Source organism: Pelophylax lessonae, assembly GCF_965119305.1.
Source record: "Pelophylax lessonae genome assembly, chromosome: 6".
NCBI classification, from domain to species: domain Eukaryota; kingdom Metazoa; phylum Chordata; class Amphibia; order Anura; family Ranidae; genus Pelophylax; species Pelophylax lessonae.
The window spans coordinates 208,559,587-208,577,003 of NC_138773.1; the positions used below are offsets into that span (position 1 = coordinate 208,559,587).

A 17,417-nucleotide genomic window follows, 5' to 3' on the forward strand; every position below is an offset into this window, starting at 1 on the left:
AATGTGGTTTCTGATAGCATCCTGAACCCACACTACGTTACTATAAATGTCTCCTAAAGATCTGACCAAAGCACCAGAAGTTCATTGAGTCAGAGCGATACATATAGCAGCCAGTGTTGGGGGTAACTAGTTACAAAGTAACTGATTACAATAACTACATTACTTTTTTTGGTAACGAAGTAAAGTAACTAGTTACAATACTAATATTGGTAACTACACTACTTTACTAGGCTATAGGAGGTAACTACACTACTTTACTAGGCTATAGGAACGCGCTTTCCTGCGTTACCCAAGCCATGCAATACAATCGTTATTTTGAAGAATAGAGAGGGATGAAGTTTATAACTTTTTGTTGCACTTTATGTTTTATTCTGTTTTTTCAGGTTTTGTTCTCATGTTTCCCAAAGCCTGTGTTTATACAATAAACTCTATGCAGAAAGAGTGTCATGTATCTTCTTCACACGGTCAATTAAGAAAGAGGAAAGTAAAGTGATAAGTAGTGAATTTACTTTTAAAATGCAGTAACTAGTAAAGTAATCTCATTACACTTTACAGAAGTAACTAGTAACTAGTTACATTTTTTGAGTAACTACCCCAACACTGATAGCAGCATCATTTTCTCATCAATGAAAATCAGGTAGGTTCTCAAGGAGCTATGAGCCTTTTGATGATAGGCAACATGCTTATGGCAACAAAGAAAACAAGGAGGTACCACAGCACAGGCTTCAAGTAAGGCGTATTGAGGAGAATACAAATACGATAGGCTCACTAATGCTTTAAACTTGAGATTTAACCAAAGTTTTTGTGAACATCTAGTGACATGTTCTGTATGTACATCGCTATGCCTTCTAGGCCTCCGAGTAGAAATACTGAGTATTGGATCATACAGTTGTTAATACGTTTTACATTTTTCTCCTGACCGATAGTTGAGGAATGTGAGACATTAAATAGTAACAGTGATGCTTCCATCAAACGAAGCTCACCAGACAGCTGAGTAACTCAACAATGCTATACATTACTGTTTTTATATTCATTGCAGCATATTCTTTAAAAAGGCCCCATGTTGTGACCAGCACATATACATATTATGATGGTTCTGTTGGTTACATATTGTGAATGATTCTTTAGCTTCTCTGTAGAAGTTACCCATAAACAGCCTATACCTTTATAGGAATCTCATGATATATGGAGAGTTGTCTAATCACTGTTTAATAAATCTGTTAGACTGCATCTTCTGAACACGCAAACCAGATTGGAAACTGGATACACACAATGGAATATGCCTTAATGAATATAAAACTTGATTCTTATGCAACAGATTTAAAGACTGCTGACTGGCTCTAGCCCATAAAAAACTTTCAATTACCCAGGGTACAATGGATAGCTGACCCATAAACTGATTACACATTCTTGGAGACTTGACGATATTTGTAGGTAAATGTGCAATATGACTGTATTGCTCTGTCCCTTGGCAGCTATCCACTGCCTATATGTGCTTAACAGTTGACCTGTGACATCCTTCCATACACGTCTTAGACTGTGGTCTCTATAGTTTCTATGATCTCCAGATCAGTCTTCGAAGGAGACACCAATGGCGAAGGCTCCTGACCCCAGCAACCATCTGGGCTGCAGTCCTCTTCTGAACTGAGTTCTGCCCCTTCTTCTGTGTCCTCATCACATGACTCTAAGTAGGGGACTCCTACTGCATTGATCCCAGAGTCCTCAGAGTTGGAAGGAGAAGAGCAATGATCTATTTTTGGTCCCTCCGTGGTGTCTTTTGGTGTGTAAACTTCCTGCAGAAACACTCTTTCAGGCCTTGACCTGACACATGGCTGTGCAGGAGGTGGTGGTGGCAGTGGCTGTTGGCGCTGCACATAGCACATCTTTCCATTGATACATTTTACCTGATAATTATCCAGGAAGAGGTCAGAAATTGTACAGTAGCGTGGAGATTCCGGAATGAATGGAGGCTGGAAGGAAGAAGCTACCTTGAGGAACTGCTCGGCCAGCGAGACAGAGATCTGGATTGTGTCGGTATGTTCTTGTGGCTCCACTGGAATTTGTGTGCTTGGAAGCTGCTCCACTGGAGTCATAGGTTGGTATACATATTTGCCTTAAATGAAAAAAAAAAAAAAAAAACATGAGCCAGTTAGTAAATGGCATGGTACTATGGTTTGCGTACTATGTAATGCTTTATGTTTATACTTCACAGTTTCTGTAAAGAGAATGTATAGTGGTTTTGGGCATATTATTTTCTTTATTATGGTCTATTGCTACTACAAAAATAAAATGTAAAACATTGTTTTAATTTTTTTAATCAGGTAATTCTTAAACAGTTTATATAAACATCTTGCATTCTGCATTAGCTACAAAGTGTAGCTCTAAACTTCTTTTCACATTGGCATTTATTCATTAGTCAAAGAAGCCTTTTTGGCATTGATTCAATAGTCAAAGAAGCCATTTTACAGAACTGAGTGAGTTATCGCAATAGTGAGTCTTCCCTTATCAGAAGGCTAAGAAGGGGGTTTTAATTAGACAAAGGGAGTATGGCGTCACTTTAGCTACAGTGGCAAAAAATATTTATTTGATCCCCTGCAGATTTTGTAAGTTTGCCCACTTACAAAAAAATGTAGGGTCTATAATTGTTATCATAGGTGTATTTGAAATGATAGAGACAGAATATCAACCAAAAATCCAGGAAAAACATGATACAAATGTTATAAATGGAGTTGCAGTTCAGTGAGTAAAATAAGTATTTGATTCCCTACCAACCAACAATAATTTTGGCTCCCACAGACTGGCTACAGTATGTGCTCATGTGGTACACAGATTAGTCCTATCAATTTTAAAAAGTGCTCCTAACGACAACTTATTATGTGTATAAAGGACACCTGTCCACAGAATCTCTTTCTTCGATTCAAACCTCACCATCATGGGCAAGATCAAAGAACTGTCAAAAGACATCTGGGACAAGATTGTAGACCCGCACAAGGCTGAAATGGGCTACAAGACCATCAGCAAGAAGCTTGGTGAGGAGGAGATAACTGTTGAAGGGATTATTCGCAAATGGAAGAAATACAAAATAACCACCAATCGTCCTCGGTCTGGAGCTCAATGCAAGATTTCACCTCATGGGGTAAGGATGATCATGAAAAAAGTGAGGGATCAGCCCAGAACTACACGGAAGGAGCTTGTGAATGATCTCATAGCAGTTGGGACCACAGTCCCCAAACAAACCATTGGTAACACAATACGCCACCATAGATTGAAATCCTGCAGTGCCCACAACGCCCCCCCTACTCAAGAAGGCACATGCACAGGCAAATCTGAAGTTTGCCAATAAACATCTAAATGATTCAGAGGAGGATTGGGAGAAAGCGATGTGGTCCGAGAAGACCAAAATTGAGCTTTTTGGCATTAACTCTAATCGCTGTGTTTAGAGGAAGAAAAACAAGCTGATTAGGACCCTAAGAACACCATCCCTACAGTCAAGCACAGAGGTGGAAGCATTATGTTTGGGGCTGTTTCTCTGCTAAAGGTACAGGCCGACTTTGCCGCATTGAGGGGCCAATGGGAGGGGCCATGATTTGTAAAATTTTGGATGAAAACCTTCTTCACTGAAGATGGGTCGTATATGGGTCTTCCAGCATGACAATGACCCAAAACATACTGCCAAGGCAACAAAGGAGAGGCTCGAGAAGAAGCACATTAAAGGTCATGGAGTGGCCTAGGCAGTCTCCAAACCTTAATCCTTTAAAAAAATGCATGGAGGGACCTGAAACTTCGAGTTACCAAGCGACAGCCAAGAAACCTTAAGGATTTAGAGAAGATCTGTAAAGAAAAGTGGACCAAAATCCCTCCTGTGATGTGTGCAAACCTGGTAGCCAACTACAAGAAAGGTCTTGCCTCTGTGCTTGCCAACAAGGGATTCTTCACCAAGTACTAAGCCATGTTTGCTTGGGGATCAAATACTTATTTTTACTCACTTTTACTCACATTTGTATCATGTGTTTTTTCTTGATTTTTAGTTTATATTCTGTCCCTATCATTTAAAATACACCTATGAAAAAAATTATAGACCCCTCATTTCTTTGTAAGTGGGCAAACTTACAAAATCTGCAGGGGATAAAATAATTATATTCAGCACAATTTAAAAGTTGTTGAAAGCAAGATGAAGTTGGCTAGAAGCTTAGTCCCTTAGATTTAAAAGAAAATCAGAAGCCTGCTGTAAAAGAACATGTTTTATACTTACCTTTCAAATGGGAGGCAAGTAAAATATTCACCTTTGCTATACAACACTTCCAGGTGTGTCAGATATGCACATGCAAGTCACAGGTCCCATTCATTCTCATATGTGAACTGCATTTCAGCCGCCCAGTAAATTTTATACAAGCACTATATCCAAATACAATTTAAGTGTGTTATAAGTGTCAAATGTCTGTATGCCCTTATTGTTACACAAATGTTATCTGCTCTATATCTTAAACAGAACCATTCTAGTCCAAAACCTTTGAATTATAAATGGTTGCTATAAAAAGCACTCAGTTCTGTCCTACTGTACATACTCTAGGAAGCACATCAGCATCCACTGACTCACCTCCGGTATTCAGTTTCATACATTTTGGCTCTCTGTAATATTTGTACTGTCTGTTGTCAGGGTTGACGCTACCACTAAACGAATTAGGCAGCCTGGAGGCGCGCTGCCACCTAGGGCACAACCACGGCCTCCGATTTTCCCCATTAGGGCAGGGCTGGCACAACCATAAGGCAACAAACACAGCTGCCTAAGGATGCCTGGCTGGGGGGCGGTAAAATGCCCCTTTGCAATGAGTGGATTAAGGGGCCATGAGGCTGCAGGGCTCTGCACAAGGGCCCAGTCATGGAAGGGCCTGGTCTGGAGACAGCAGGTGCGAGGAGTGGGACAGCAAAGGTGGCAAGGTGCGGGCAGGATGACATCCAGGCTCCAGCGACCATTTCCACAGTGCAAGCAAGAAGCCAGGGAGACAGAGACCATGGAGAAGGAGAGCAGTGAGGGCGGGGAAAGCACCGATAACCTGGGAGGGACAAAACCTCAGAAGATGCAGGCACAGCATTCCCGACACCTGCCAGAGCCTGGAGCTCCTGGACCCTTCAACCTCCTCTCCGCTCCCAGGCCCTAAGGACAGGCTGACCTGAGGACCAGAGATTTAGGAGGAGAAGGCAGCCAGGGACTGCTCCACCTCACAGAGATCCGCTGAAAGGAGCAGAGCACCTCTGTGACCACAAAAATTGGTCATGCTTGCTGCTGGTCATACTGCTGAAAGGTATTGTACTGAGTATCACACACCTTCCAGCAGACAGGGACTGGTACCCAAAGAGGAATGCAGACAGAGCTGGGGGTCTCTCTGTCACCCCCTCCCCCTCTCTCTGTCACCCCCCTCTCTGTCAACCCCGCCCTTTCTGTCACATCTCCCTTTCTGTCAACTCTGCCTCTATCACCCCCCCTTTCTCTCTGTCATCCCGCCCCTCACTGTCACTCCCCCCTCTGTCGACCCCACCCTTTTTGTCTGTCACATCTTCCTTTCTGTCACCTCTCCCTCTCTGTCTTCCCCTCTCTCTCGCACTGTCACACCCCCCACCCTTTCTCTCTGTCACATCTCCCTCTCTCTCTATCACCCCCTCTCTCCCTCTGTTACCCCCTATCTCTCTGTACCCCCCTGAATGTTTTTCCACTTGAGAATTCTACACTGGGTAGACAAGGTACAGCTCCCCAGGCACACACAGCATAGGAGGAGAGCAGGAGGCATCAGGGGACAGGAGGAACAGCATACACCATCTATCTCTGCCTAGGAATGCTGATCCCACACTATACATCCATATCACCTACATATACCAGAGGGGAGTACAACTGTGTCCATTTACACCCACCTTCTGTACCTCCAATCTGTCTTGATCTGCTAAGAATTAACAAAAAGGGATCCCGTTCCCCTCCATCTGGGCAGATCAGATCGGAAGGCAGTTGGGTGCAAATGGACAGTGAAGTATGTTTACACTCAGCTGCCCATGGAGCAGAAAAGCTGTATCTGTCTTTTCAGCATAAGATGCCTGGATGGGGGGGGGGGGGGGGGTGTTGCTAAAATGCACCTTCGCCCAAGTAGACAAAATCTACTTCTGTATGAAGAATGCATGAAGTGTGCTGTGAGCATAGGGGGTGTATGGGGAATGCATGAAGCGTGCTAGGAGTATAGGGGGTGTATGGGGAATGCATGGAGGGCACTAGGAGTATAGGGGGTGTATGAGGAATGCATGTAGTGAGCTGTGAGTATAGGGGGTGTATATGAGTAATGCATGGAATGTGCTGCGAGTATAGGGGGTGAGTGGGGAATGCATTGAGTGTGCTGCGAGTATAGGGGGTGTATGGAGAATGCATGGAGTGTGCTAGGAGTATAGGGGGTGTATGGGGAATGCATGGAGGGCGCTAGGAGTATAGGGGGTGTATGAGGAATGCATGTAGTGAGCTGTGAGTATAGGGGGTGTATTGAGTAAAATGGAATGTTCTGCGAGTATAGGGGGTGAGTGGGAAATGCATTGAGTGTGCTGCGAGTATAGGGGGTGTATGGAGAATGCATGGAGTGTGCTGCGAGTATAGGGGGTGTATGGGGAATGCATGGAGTGTGCTGCGACTATAGGGGTTGTATGGTGAATGTATGGAGTGTGCCGCAACTATAGGGGTTGTATGGGGAATGTATGGAGTGTGCTGTGAGTATAGGGGGTGTATGGGGAATGCACTGAGTGTGCTCGTATCCTTTTCTTCTGTTTTTAAAAATGTGGAAGTTTTTTTTTTGATGGGGGGGAGGGGGGGGGGGCGGTACAAGTAGCTGGTCTTGCCTAGAGCGCAGAATAGTCTAGCACCCGCCCTGTCTGTTGTACATGAAGAAGGCATTCGTTTAAAAAGCACAGTTTCTTCAGAAGACACCGTACCGACAAAACATCTTCAGAAATCCCACTAGGGACTGCAGATGTTAGTGTAAAAAGCCACTTCAGAAGTAATGACTTGGATAAAAGAACATCTAGTTATCGTCTGATTAGAGTTGCACAGAAGTACTACTGATTAACCTCTCTCTTCAGGAGAATAAAACAGTTGTAATAAACCTTTATGATAAACAGCATATTGGCCAAACATAGGTTTGTTTTGCTCTTGCAATAATGAAGAAAAGAATATGTGTTTTGGGTGAAAAAATTCTACAGACTAGACAAAAGTAGCAATCTGCCATAATGCAAAACACTGAACAATTTAAAGAGAGCAATTTTATGCCTTTCAGTCATGTTCCTGTCACTGAAAGGTGTAAAATAATGGGATTTTTGACTTATCGAAAAATCAATTTCTCTGATGTTCATTGACGGACACAGCTTCAGATCTTCATGACCATAATCGGACACCGGGCAGAAAAAAGTCTGGCTTCGCCCATGGGCAGTCCCAGGGGGTATACTTCCTCTTTCTGCTATAGGCACTCAGTTTAGTTACAAGCAGTGTCAGAAAAACAACTGCACAGAGGGGTGGGTGCTGTGTCCATCAATGAACATCAGAGAAATGGATTTTACGGTAAAGTCAAAAATCCCATTTTCTATTTCATTCCTTGACGGACACAGCTTTAGATCTTCATAACCTTTGGGATGTCCCAAAGCAATGTTAAACATGAGGGGTGGGAACAGCAAAAAAATTCCCAAGGCTAAACAGTAGCCAACCAGTCAACAGGAGCTCAACCAAAACAACTGGAGCCCATCTGAAAAAAACAATACACCCTTGAAGAGGATCAGGTCCTCCCAACAGCTGCCTGCAAAACCTTGCGGCCAAAAGAAGCATCCGCAGATGCCAACACATCCACTTTATAAAACTGTGTGAAAGTGTGCACCGACGACATAGAGGCCACCTTGCAAACCTGCGTCACTGACACCTGATGACAGAAGGCCCAGGAGGCACTTAGCGCCTGAGTAGAGTGCGCCTTAACAGGGAAAGGAGGAACCTGACCCTTGATGGTCTGAATCAATGTCTGTCTGTCTGATCCATCTGGAAATGGTCACAGAGAAAGCGGACAACCCTTTATGAAGCCCATCTGTGAGCACAAAGAGAGTCTGACTTCCTGAAACACTCCGTAGCTGCCAGGTACACCTTAATTGCCGGGACCACATCCAAGGCATGCAAAGCAATTTCCTTTGGATGTTTAGGCCTGGGACACAAAGAAGGCAACACAATGTCTACATTCAAATGAAAATCAGAGACAACCTTTGGAAGGAACGATGGATAGGGGCGAAGAACCACCTTATTTCTGTGAATCACCAGGTAAGGTGAACGACAGGATAACACTGCCAGTTCCAACACCCTGCGCGCAGAGGTGACAGCCACCAACAAGTCCACCTTCTGGGACAGCGTAAGCAGGGGAATTTACTGAAGATTCTCATAGAGGGGCTTCTGGAGGACCGAAAGCACCAAATTGAGGTCCCAAGGCGGCAATGGAGCCTGCACAGGAGGAACCAAATGTCGGTCACCCCGAAGAATAGTATGCACCAGGAAGTGAGTGGCCAATGGTCATTGGAAGAGGACCACCAAAGCCGACACCTGGCTCTTGATGGTACTCAAGGCCAATGTCTGTTCAACCCCCCCCCCCCCCCATTAAAGGAAGGTCAAGATCGAAGCCTCCAGAAGGAGCAAGGATGAACCCGAAGAAACCCACACCACGCAATGTAAGACTTCCACATACGATGGTAGATCCTCCTAGAAGTAGATTTCCCAGCTTTTAAAAGTGTAGGAATCACCGACTCAGATAAAACTCTATCCTTCAGCACCTGGCGTTCAAAAGCCAAGCCGTCAAAGCCAGAGACTCCAAAGTAGGATGGAAGCTCGGCCCTTGGGACAGTAGACAAGGGGGGGGGGGGGGAGAGAGCGGTGCCAATCTCAGTGCAGAAAATTTAAAGACAATTTATTGTAATAAGACACTCACATACGGTACTGTAGTACAAGCATGAAGATCATGGGCACGCTGTGGTGGTGCAGTCCTGGCGGCAGACAGATTCCTGTGTTTCGCAGCGCTCTGGCCGTTCTGGTGCAGTCTGGGGCTCCAGGTGCGGGGAGGAGAGAAGAAAGAGCCGTCGTATCCAGAGGTCTTGCGTGGTAGCGGTGGGAAAGTCCTGGCACACATTCGGAGCACGCGTGCTGCTTCATCAGGCCTCCCGGGCAACCATTACAGTTGTGGTTATAAGGATGCAGCAAACTAAGTGGGCCGGGCAGGGAACATCCCATTCCCGCACACCTCCTACTGAGCCAAACATTCACACTGTGCTGCCATGGATAGTCCCGAGGGTGGACACATAATGTGTATTATGAACACATTTTAAAAAACAATGACATTGGTAAAAATGTGGATATAAAGGAATGATAATCCATAGTGATATCGTTGATTGTATAATAAGGAAAAGTAAAAATAATTTAAAAAAATAAGAAAAAAATATATGTAAAATAAATGTGATTTACAAAACACACACATTATATATATATATACACACACATACATATATATATATATACACACACACACAAAATATATATGGAAAATATATGTATAGGCATATATAAAATTATACATAGAAAAAAAAACATATATATATATATATATATATATATATATATATATATATATATATATATATAAAAAATATAAAAATTATATAAAGAATTGTATGAAAAATTATTATAAAATTGTATAAAGAATATAATTTATATTTGGGCATTACATAATGTATATATGGAAATTATAAATATCTATAAAGATGTGAGAAATGTATATGTTAGAAAAAATGAGATGCTGTGATGGATAATTCATAGAGCTCAGGGAAATACATAAGGTGGACAGATACTGATATAGTCATTAATAATTGTCAATACTATTAACAAATTGTATAGGGCAAACTACGTAGAGGGTGTAGGGTATATAAGGAATATGTGGGTAGGCAATATATGGGATATACGGAATGTAAGAAGTGAAAACCTACATTGGGAAGGGTGGGTATGGATGTATATATATATATATATATATATATATATATATATATATATATATATATATATATATATATTAATGACAATAGGTATGTAACGAGGATGTGCTGCGATGGAATGTGGAAATGGGATGGGGAGTAGGGAGGAAAAGGGGGAAATAAAGTTTGAAAATGAATGTGCATGCAATTGTAGTGCATGCGAAGGAGCCCACACCATACGGGGGTGCAGATAATGGTCTGGACCTCTAGTTCCTCATTGAGGCCCCCAGGCATCATACTGTAAAGAGTGTAAATCCAATAGGTTTCTCTTTCACTGAGGGGTTTGAACCGCCCTGCTTGGGGAAAACTTGGAGGTATGGACTCGATGACCCAAACTTGGAGTCCTATTGTGGACTTTTGGTGGAATTCCTTAAAATGTCTCGGTACTGCATACTGGTCCTTACCCTCTTCCACTCCTCGTCTATGCTCGCCAAATCTCTTCCGTAATGTCCTAATGGTACGTCCTAATGGTACCTCCTACCTAGGGGAGGCTGTATGGGCATGTAAGGTTGTGAAACTCAGTTTTTTCTGTTTTTTTTCTTTTTGAGGAGACACCTGTCAAGAAGGTGGGGGAAGGCATTCTGAGATGGGTATCCAACTAGAGATGGGTATCCTTTCTCATGAAATTGTTGTTGTATTATTTGACCTTGTGATGTGTAGTCCTCGTGACATGTGCAGTTGTGTCTGCAGAACTGGCTTTTTGGGATGTTAGAGATCCGGCGAGGATGATGGCAGTTCTGGAAGTGGAGAAAGGAATTTACAGCTGCCGGTTTTACTTAATTCTTAGCGAATATGGGGGCGTCAGTATTACATAGTTCTAGCTCAAGAAAGAGGAGGTTGTTGGCATCGCAGACAGATGTGAATGACAAGCCAAGGTGGTTGGAATTACGATGGGCAACAAACTCCTCTAGCAGTGTATGTGAACCATCCCAAATGACAATATTGTCGTTAATGTATCGACCAAAGAATATAAAGGTTTCTGGAGAATGGGTTGTGGTTCCAGATGGACTCATCTTCCTTTGTCACCCTTGTCTACTTCACACAGAGCTGCTTCATACTCTGCAAGCTGGCTTGAGACTCTGTGCTCCCAGTACGATCCTGCACCAGCATCATCTACTTCACGTTTTTGACTTTCAAACTGCATTTGAATTTTATTTTAAGTCCAACATTGTCTCACTGACTTTTGCTTAGAATTATTGCCCCTCCCCTTTTCCACTTATTGGCTCGTTATCCTTCTAGCGCTCATCATCCTCCTTTATCTCCTTGGGACAGCAGATCCTCCCTGAGAGGAAGCTTTCAAGGATTGGCGTATCAAGCTCGGCAAGGCCAGTCTGAAGCCACTAAGATGACCGGAATCCCTTCTGCCTCGATCCTGCATAGAAGTCTTGGCAGAAGCTTGAAAGGAGGGAAGGTGTAAATCAGATGATACTGACCCCACTGGGCCACCAGCATGTCTGTGGCGTCTGCCAGAGGATCCCTTGACTGAGCCACAAACCTCTGCACTTTTTTGTTGAGCTAAGACACCAACGGATCCACCTCAGGGGTGCCCCTCTGGAGACAAAACTGATGAAACACCTCTGGATAAAGAGACCACTCCCCTTGGTTCAGTGTCTGCCGACTGAGGTAATCTGCCTGCCAGTTTTCCACCCCGGGAAGGTGTACAGCGGAGAGGGCTGGATGGAACTGTTTTGCCCACCTTGGAATGCCAGCTACCTCCAGAACTGCCAGGACACTTCTTGTGCCCCCTTGGAGATTGACATAAGCCACGGCCGTGGCACTTTCCGATTGAGTACACACTGGACAACCCTGAAGACGATCCGTCCAATGGTCCAGACACAGTCTGATCGCTCGGAGTTCCAAGACATTGATCGGTAGTCTGGATTCTTCCAGCGCCTTGAGGGCAAGGATTGGATGCACTTTGCATTCCTTCCCTCCTGGGAACTGTAAACAGTCTGGAGTAGAAACCCTGAAAACATTCCAAAGTCGGAACCGGGACAATCACCCCTTGATGTAACAGGTATTGTACCGCCCCAAAACAGACCCTGTAAGTGGTACGGGGACAGGTGCAAGTTGGAAGGAAAGAACCTTGATGGGGGACAAGATCAAAACTCGATCTTGCAGCCAGACCGAATTACTTCGTGGACCCACTTGTCTTGAACCAAGGAAGACCACGGGTCCGGAAACAAGCTGAAACATCCCCCCTCCCCCCCACCCCCGATTTGGGTGAGGGCGCACCTTCATGCTGAAGGAGCCTTGTCCGTGGTCTGGAAAAGCCCACTCTCAGCTTGCCAGACCAGGTTTGTTTGTATCCTCCAGAGGAGGCCCTGAAAGGCTTTGAGCACTTGTCAGTAGACCCTGAGGGACAAAAAACTTCTTATGAGCCGAAAAAGGAAGGCCCATGTCTACGACAAGGTTCCTTGCCCTTAGTAGCCTGTGGAAGAAAGGTACTCTTCCCCCGGGAGACCTTTTATGATGTCATCTAGGGTAGCATCAAACAGGTGATCCCCTTGAAAAGGGAGATCAGTCAAGGCTTTTTTAGAAGTCTGGTCCGCAGACCAGCATTTAAGCCAAAAAGGCACACCGAAGACGCTGCCGAAACAGAGAGCTACTAGGGGAGCTGCATCCAAAGAGGCATCACAGATAAACTGCAGCCCCTGGACCAGCTGGTCTACCTCTAGCTGTTCTTCCTCTAGGTCAGGGCGTAAAAGCTTAGCCCACTAGGTCAGACTTTGCGACACCAAGCAATGGTGAATATCGACCTCTATGCCGAACCAGCCAGAGTGTACATATTGAGGGCCACAGCCTCTGCCTTCCTGTCAGCCGGATCCCTAAAGGCCAGGGACTCTTCAACCGGAATCATGGTTGCCTTATTCAGTGTGGAAACCGGAGGGTCCACACTGGTGGAACAGTCCACTTCACAGGGGTAATGCCTAGTAAAGCACTTAGGGACCCCACGGGGACATTTTGGTCGTCCCCACTCTTTAGTGACAATTCTGTCAAAATAGGCGGGGAAAGGAAACATCTTTGCCACTCTGGATGGCTTGTGAATGCCAAAGGGAACCTGCACCTCCGTCGCAGCTGCATCCTCCATCTTCAAGGTTTCACACACAGTTACAATCAGTGCTTCCACCAGTGCCTTTTCGTGCACAGTTGCAGATGTGGAGGAATCATCCTCACTATCAGAGGATGCCGGGCGCGTGGTTGCAGACCCAGCAGGGTGAACCACGTCCGCATCGGCCGAATCAGATTCAGGATCTGATGAGACAGATGAGTCAGGGGGCACTTTTTGCTAGCCCTTTTGCCCGAAGACCACCTCCACCCGGGACACAATGGACTCCAGGACCGTCGTCAGTGCATCGATGGATGGCTGAGACCTGGGGGGGCCCTGCAGCCTCAGAGAGGGGATCAGGTGGAACAATTTGCTCCAAAGACTCCATAAGTCACCAGGGGGATACCACAGAAATTGAGAAACACTGCAAGGGACAACCCCCACCACGCTGGCAGCACCACCCAGTCGCCAGGCACAAGCACCAAGCAATCCTCAGCAGAGATGGAGAGAACCCCACCAGACTCACCACCCAGCAGAAATAGGCACCTGCAGCAGCCATGATAATATGCACTCAAGGCGCGGCGATCAGGAAGTGAAAGGAGTCAGCACCAGGGGATGAGGAGGGGCTCCCCCCGCCAAAATCGTCACCCACAGGGCTCCACTGTCATGGCCGATGCTATTTTGAATGGCAAACCACTGCAAAATGGCTGCCGGACTACACAAACATGGCCGCCATGTATAGAAACACAGGCTACAACAAAATGGCGACCCCACATGGCACCACAAGGCTCCCAGGAGGGATCTCTAGGCCTCGGGACAGGCACAAGCAGGACAGGGGGCCCTGGCAGGAGCCCCCACCAGGTGAAACCCTCCCCATGCACAGCTGATCATCTGGCCGCTGGCAGCGCACCCCCCGCCCCCCATCGCCAGCATAGCGCTCCCTGCTCCTACCCCAGGAGGTGTACCAGACCAACCACACAGCCCCAGCATTAGTAGAGGGGGGCAGGGTGGGGGGACAGTTGAAGGGGGTGCCTAATGGGAAAGAGGGGAAACCAGGGGTCCGACCTCCACCCCAAAACTCTCCAGGGGAGAGGGGGGGGACAGCTACTCACCATACGAGGAACCAGATGGGCACCTCTCCAGACAGTACCCCTCTCCATTAAAATGGGGGGCTGTTGGCCAGGAGGAATGCTGCGACTCAAGCCGAGACCTGGCGGTACTCGACCTCACGAGGCATTTAACTCGCAGACCAGCCCCTGTCCAGTGGGGCTATGTGGTGGCTGCTCTTTTTGGGCGCCATCATTTTATCTAACAGAAAATAAATGAAGGTACCAAGGGTTTTTTAAAGAACATGGCCATGCATACTACTGCTTAACTGTTTAGAATCACTAAAAAAAAAGAATCTATGAAACCTCCATTTCATGTGAGCTGTTGTCAGAGACATGCTATAGAGGAAGTGGTGTCTGAAATTGAACAGCATAGCAGTCTACATTAGATATACCTAGGGCCCCTAACAACTCCTTTTTTCACAAGGATAACTTTCTGTCACATTCTAACTAAATTATTTTTCAAAAAAGTCAAGGAATGACTGAGAAGACCGCTATCATCAGAAAATTGTCAAAACTAGGTTTCTTAGATTTTTTAAATTAAAAGTTTTAGTTTTCAGTTATGAATGGTAGTGAGGCTTGCATGTAAAATTTTGCTGATCATTACAGTCCTGTGAAGTGATAATTCAGTATTATGAAATTCCTTAGCGGTTTCCCCTTCTCACTGCTGTTCATTGGACGTGTCTACCCCCAACAGTCTCAGTTTTGAATACAAAGACATGCAGAGAAGTAGCAGTGGAACTGATTCATAAAAATTGTAGAAAAGATTATGCACACAAAAATGCGGTTGTTGCTCTTAGTGTCCAATTGCAATTTTTGTATGTCATAAAATGAAAGGTGGAACGTGATTAATTGCTTTTGGAAACTCACAAAACTCAAAAATTGCTTGCAGTTTTCATGAATCAACACCAGTCTATGGTTTGAGGGAAGGAAACTAGTGGTGTCCCACATCCAAAAACAAGAAACACATTTGTGAATTTTTTTTTAATTAAAGTGAAACTCCAGATTCAGCCAAAAACAGCAAAATATATTGGCATGACTATGCTGTAAATTAGTGTAGCGATATACTGTGATAACAATTTGGAGAAACGTGCTAACATTTGCCCAAGTCTTCAAAAACGGAACTTCCCATGCAAGACAGACAAATTGCATAATTTAGTTGCATGGGGCACGCGGGCAGTGCGATCATGGGAGGACGCCCTCTCGACAAATTAAGCCTGCGCTCTAGCCATCTTTCTGCTTTAGCGCAGGTGGGAAGGAGTTAACATCTGTAGGGAGCAAACAGCTGCAGGAATTCATCTACACTATATTACCAAAAGTATTGGGACGCCTGCCTTTACACCCACATGAATTATAATGGCATCCTAGCCTTTGTCCGTAGGGTTCAATATTGAGTTGGCCCACCCTTTTGCAGCTATAACAGCTTCAACTTTTCTGGGAAGGCTGTCCATAAGGTTTAGGAGTGTGTCTATGGGAATGTTTGACCATTCTTCGAGAAGGCCTGGCTCGCAGTCTTCGCTCAAATTCATCCCAAAGATGTTCGATCGGATGGAGGCAGGTCAGTCAAGTTCCTCCACCACAAACTCGATCATCCATGTCTTTATAGACCTTGTTTGTGCACTGGTGTGCAGTCATGTTGGAACAGGAAGGGGCTACTCCCAAACTGTTCCCACAAAGTTGGGAGCATGAAGTTGTCCAAAATCTCTTGGTAAGCTGACGACTTAGGTGTTCCCTTCATTGGTCAAGCGCAACCCCTGAAAAACGACCACGCACTATAATCACCCCTCCACCAAATTATGTGGACCAGTGTACAAAGCAAGGTCCATAAAGAGATGGATGAGTGAGTTTGGTGTGGAGCAACTTGATTGGCCTGCACCAAGTCCTGACCTCAACCAGATAGGACACCTTTAGGATGAATTAGTGTGCACATCAGTGCCTGACCTCACTAATGCGTTTCTGGAAGAATGGTCAAACATTAATTTAGACACACTCCTAAACCTTGTGGACAGTCTTCCCAGAAAAGTTAAAGCTGTTATAGCAGCAAAGGGTGGGCCAACTCAATATTGAACCCTATGGAGTGAGACTGGGATGCCATTAAAGCGCATGTGCGTGTAAAGGCAGGCGTCCCAATACTTTTGGTAATATAGTGTATTTTTGAATAAATGAAATTGGTTTAGGGCGACGTGTAGTCGAGGGAAAGCAATACAGACCTGCTGCATGTCTTTAATTTCTATCTCTAAGGGACAATGTGTCCTAAACACAGGATGTGTTTTCACACAGACTTAATATTTATCTGAAAATGCAAAGAAATGTACTAAGGAAATGGTTTAGGTATAAAAAGGGACCTTCCTTGAGTTCTTGAGAAATGAGAAAGAAAAACCAAAAACGGGCATAGTTGCAGTCAACAACCTGATCAAATCCAAAGACTTGGCTTAGCTCACATGGAATTTGAATACTTGCAAATTGGAGGCCAAGTGGATATTCCATATATTTTTACACCATTGCAATGGGAGGGCAAAAGGATCATGACTGTCTGGATTTAAAGTGATATAAAAGTAAAGTTTTTTTTTTTTATTAACAACATGTTATACTTGCCTGTTCTGTGCAGTATTTTTGCACAGAGCAGCCCCAATCCTCCTCTTCTTGTGTCCCCTGCTGGCGTTCCTGGCCCCTCCCTCCTGCCCCAAAAGTAAGCAGCTTGCTATGGGGGCTCAAAAATTGCTGCTCTGTGCATCCATTCACACAGGGAGCGTGGCTCGACCCCACCCCACTCTCTCCTCATTGGCTTCCGCAGCTGTCTCAGCAACTGAGAAGGAAGATGCCTTGATTGTGATGGGGTTTAGGTAAGTTTTGGTGGGGGGACAGCACACAGGCTTTTTTTAACCTTTGTGCACAGAATGCATGCAGGTGAAAAACCTTGAGCGTTTACAACTACTTTAACTGGGATGGCATAAAATTTAGGAGATTATATTTTTTCAGGATTTGCTCATCCCTCTGCCTCATTTACATACCCCAGCCATTTTTCATTCAGTGTTGGCCAATGGACGTTTGCTACTTTTAAGGCCCGTACACACGATAAGAAAATCTGAAGGGAAATTTCGTCAGACGACCGATCTGCCGATTTTCGGATTGTTAGTATGGTGCTTTTGACAGCCGACTCCGACTTTTCGGCCGACAAAATCCTGATGTGC

General features: G+C 45.0%; 1 protein-coding gene across 1 annotated transcript in view; it reads right to left on the bottom strand.

The window, feature by feature from the left end:
- Window positions 1-606: 606 nt before the first annotated feature.
- Window positions 607-17,417, bottom strand: part of LOC309558906 (UPF0524 protein C3orf70 homolog) — a 176,821-nt gene continuing 160,010 nt past the window's right edge. Inside the window, exon 3 of the mRNA XM_082262002.1 lies at window positions 607-2,113. Coding sequence (XP_082118128.1) covers window positions 1,533-2,113 — 581 coding nt within the window. The 3' untranslated portion in view covers window positions 607-1,532. The remainder of the gene's footprint in view (window positions 2,114-17,417) is intronic.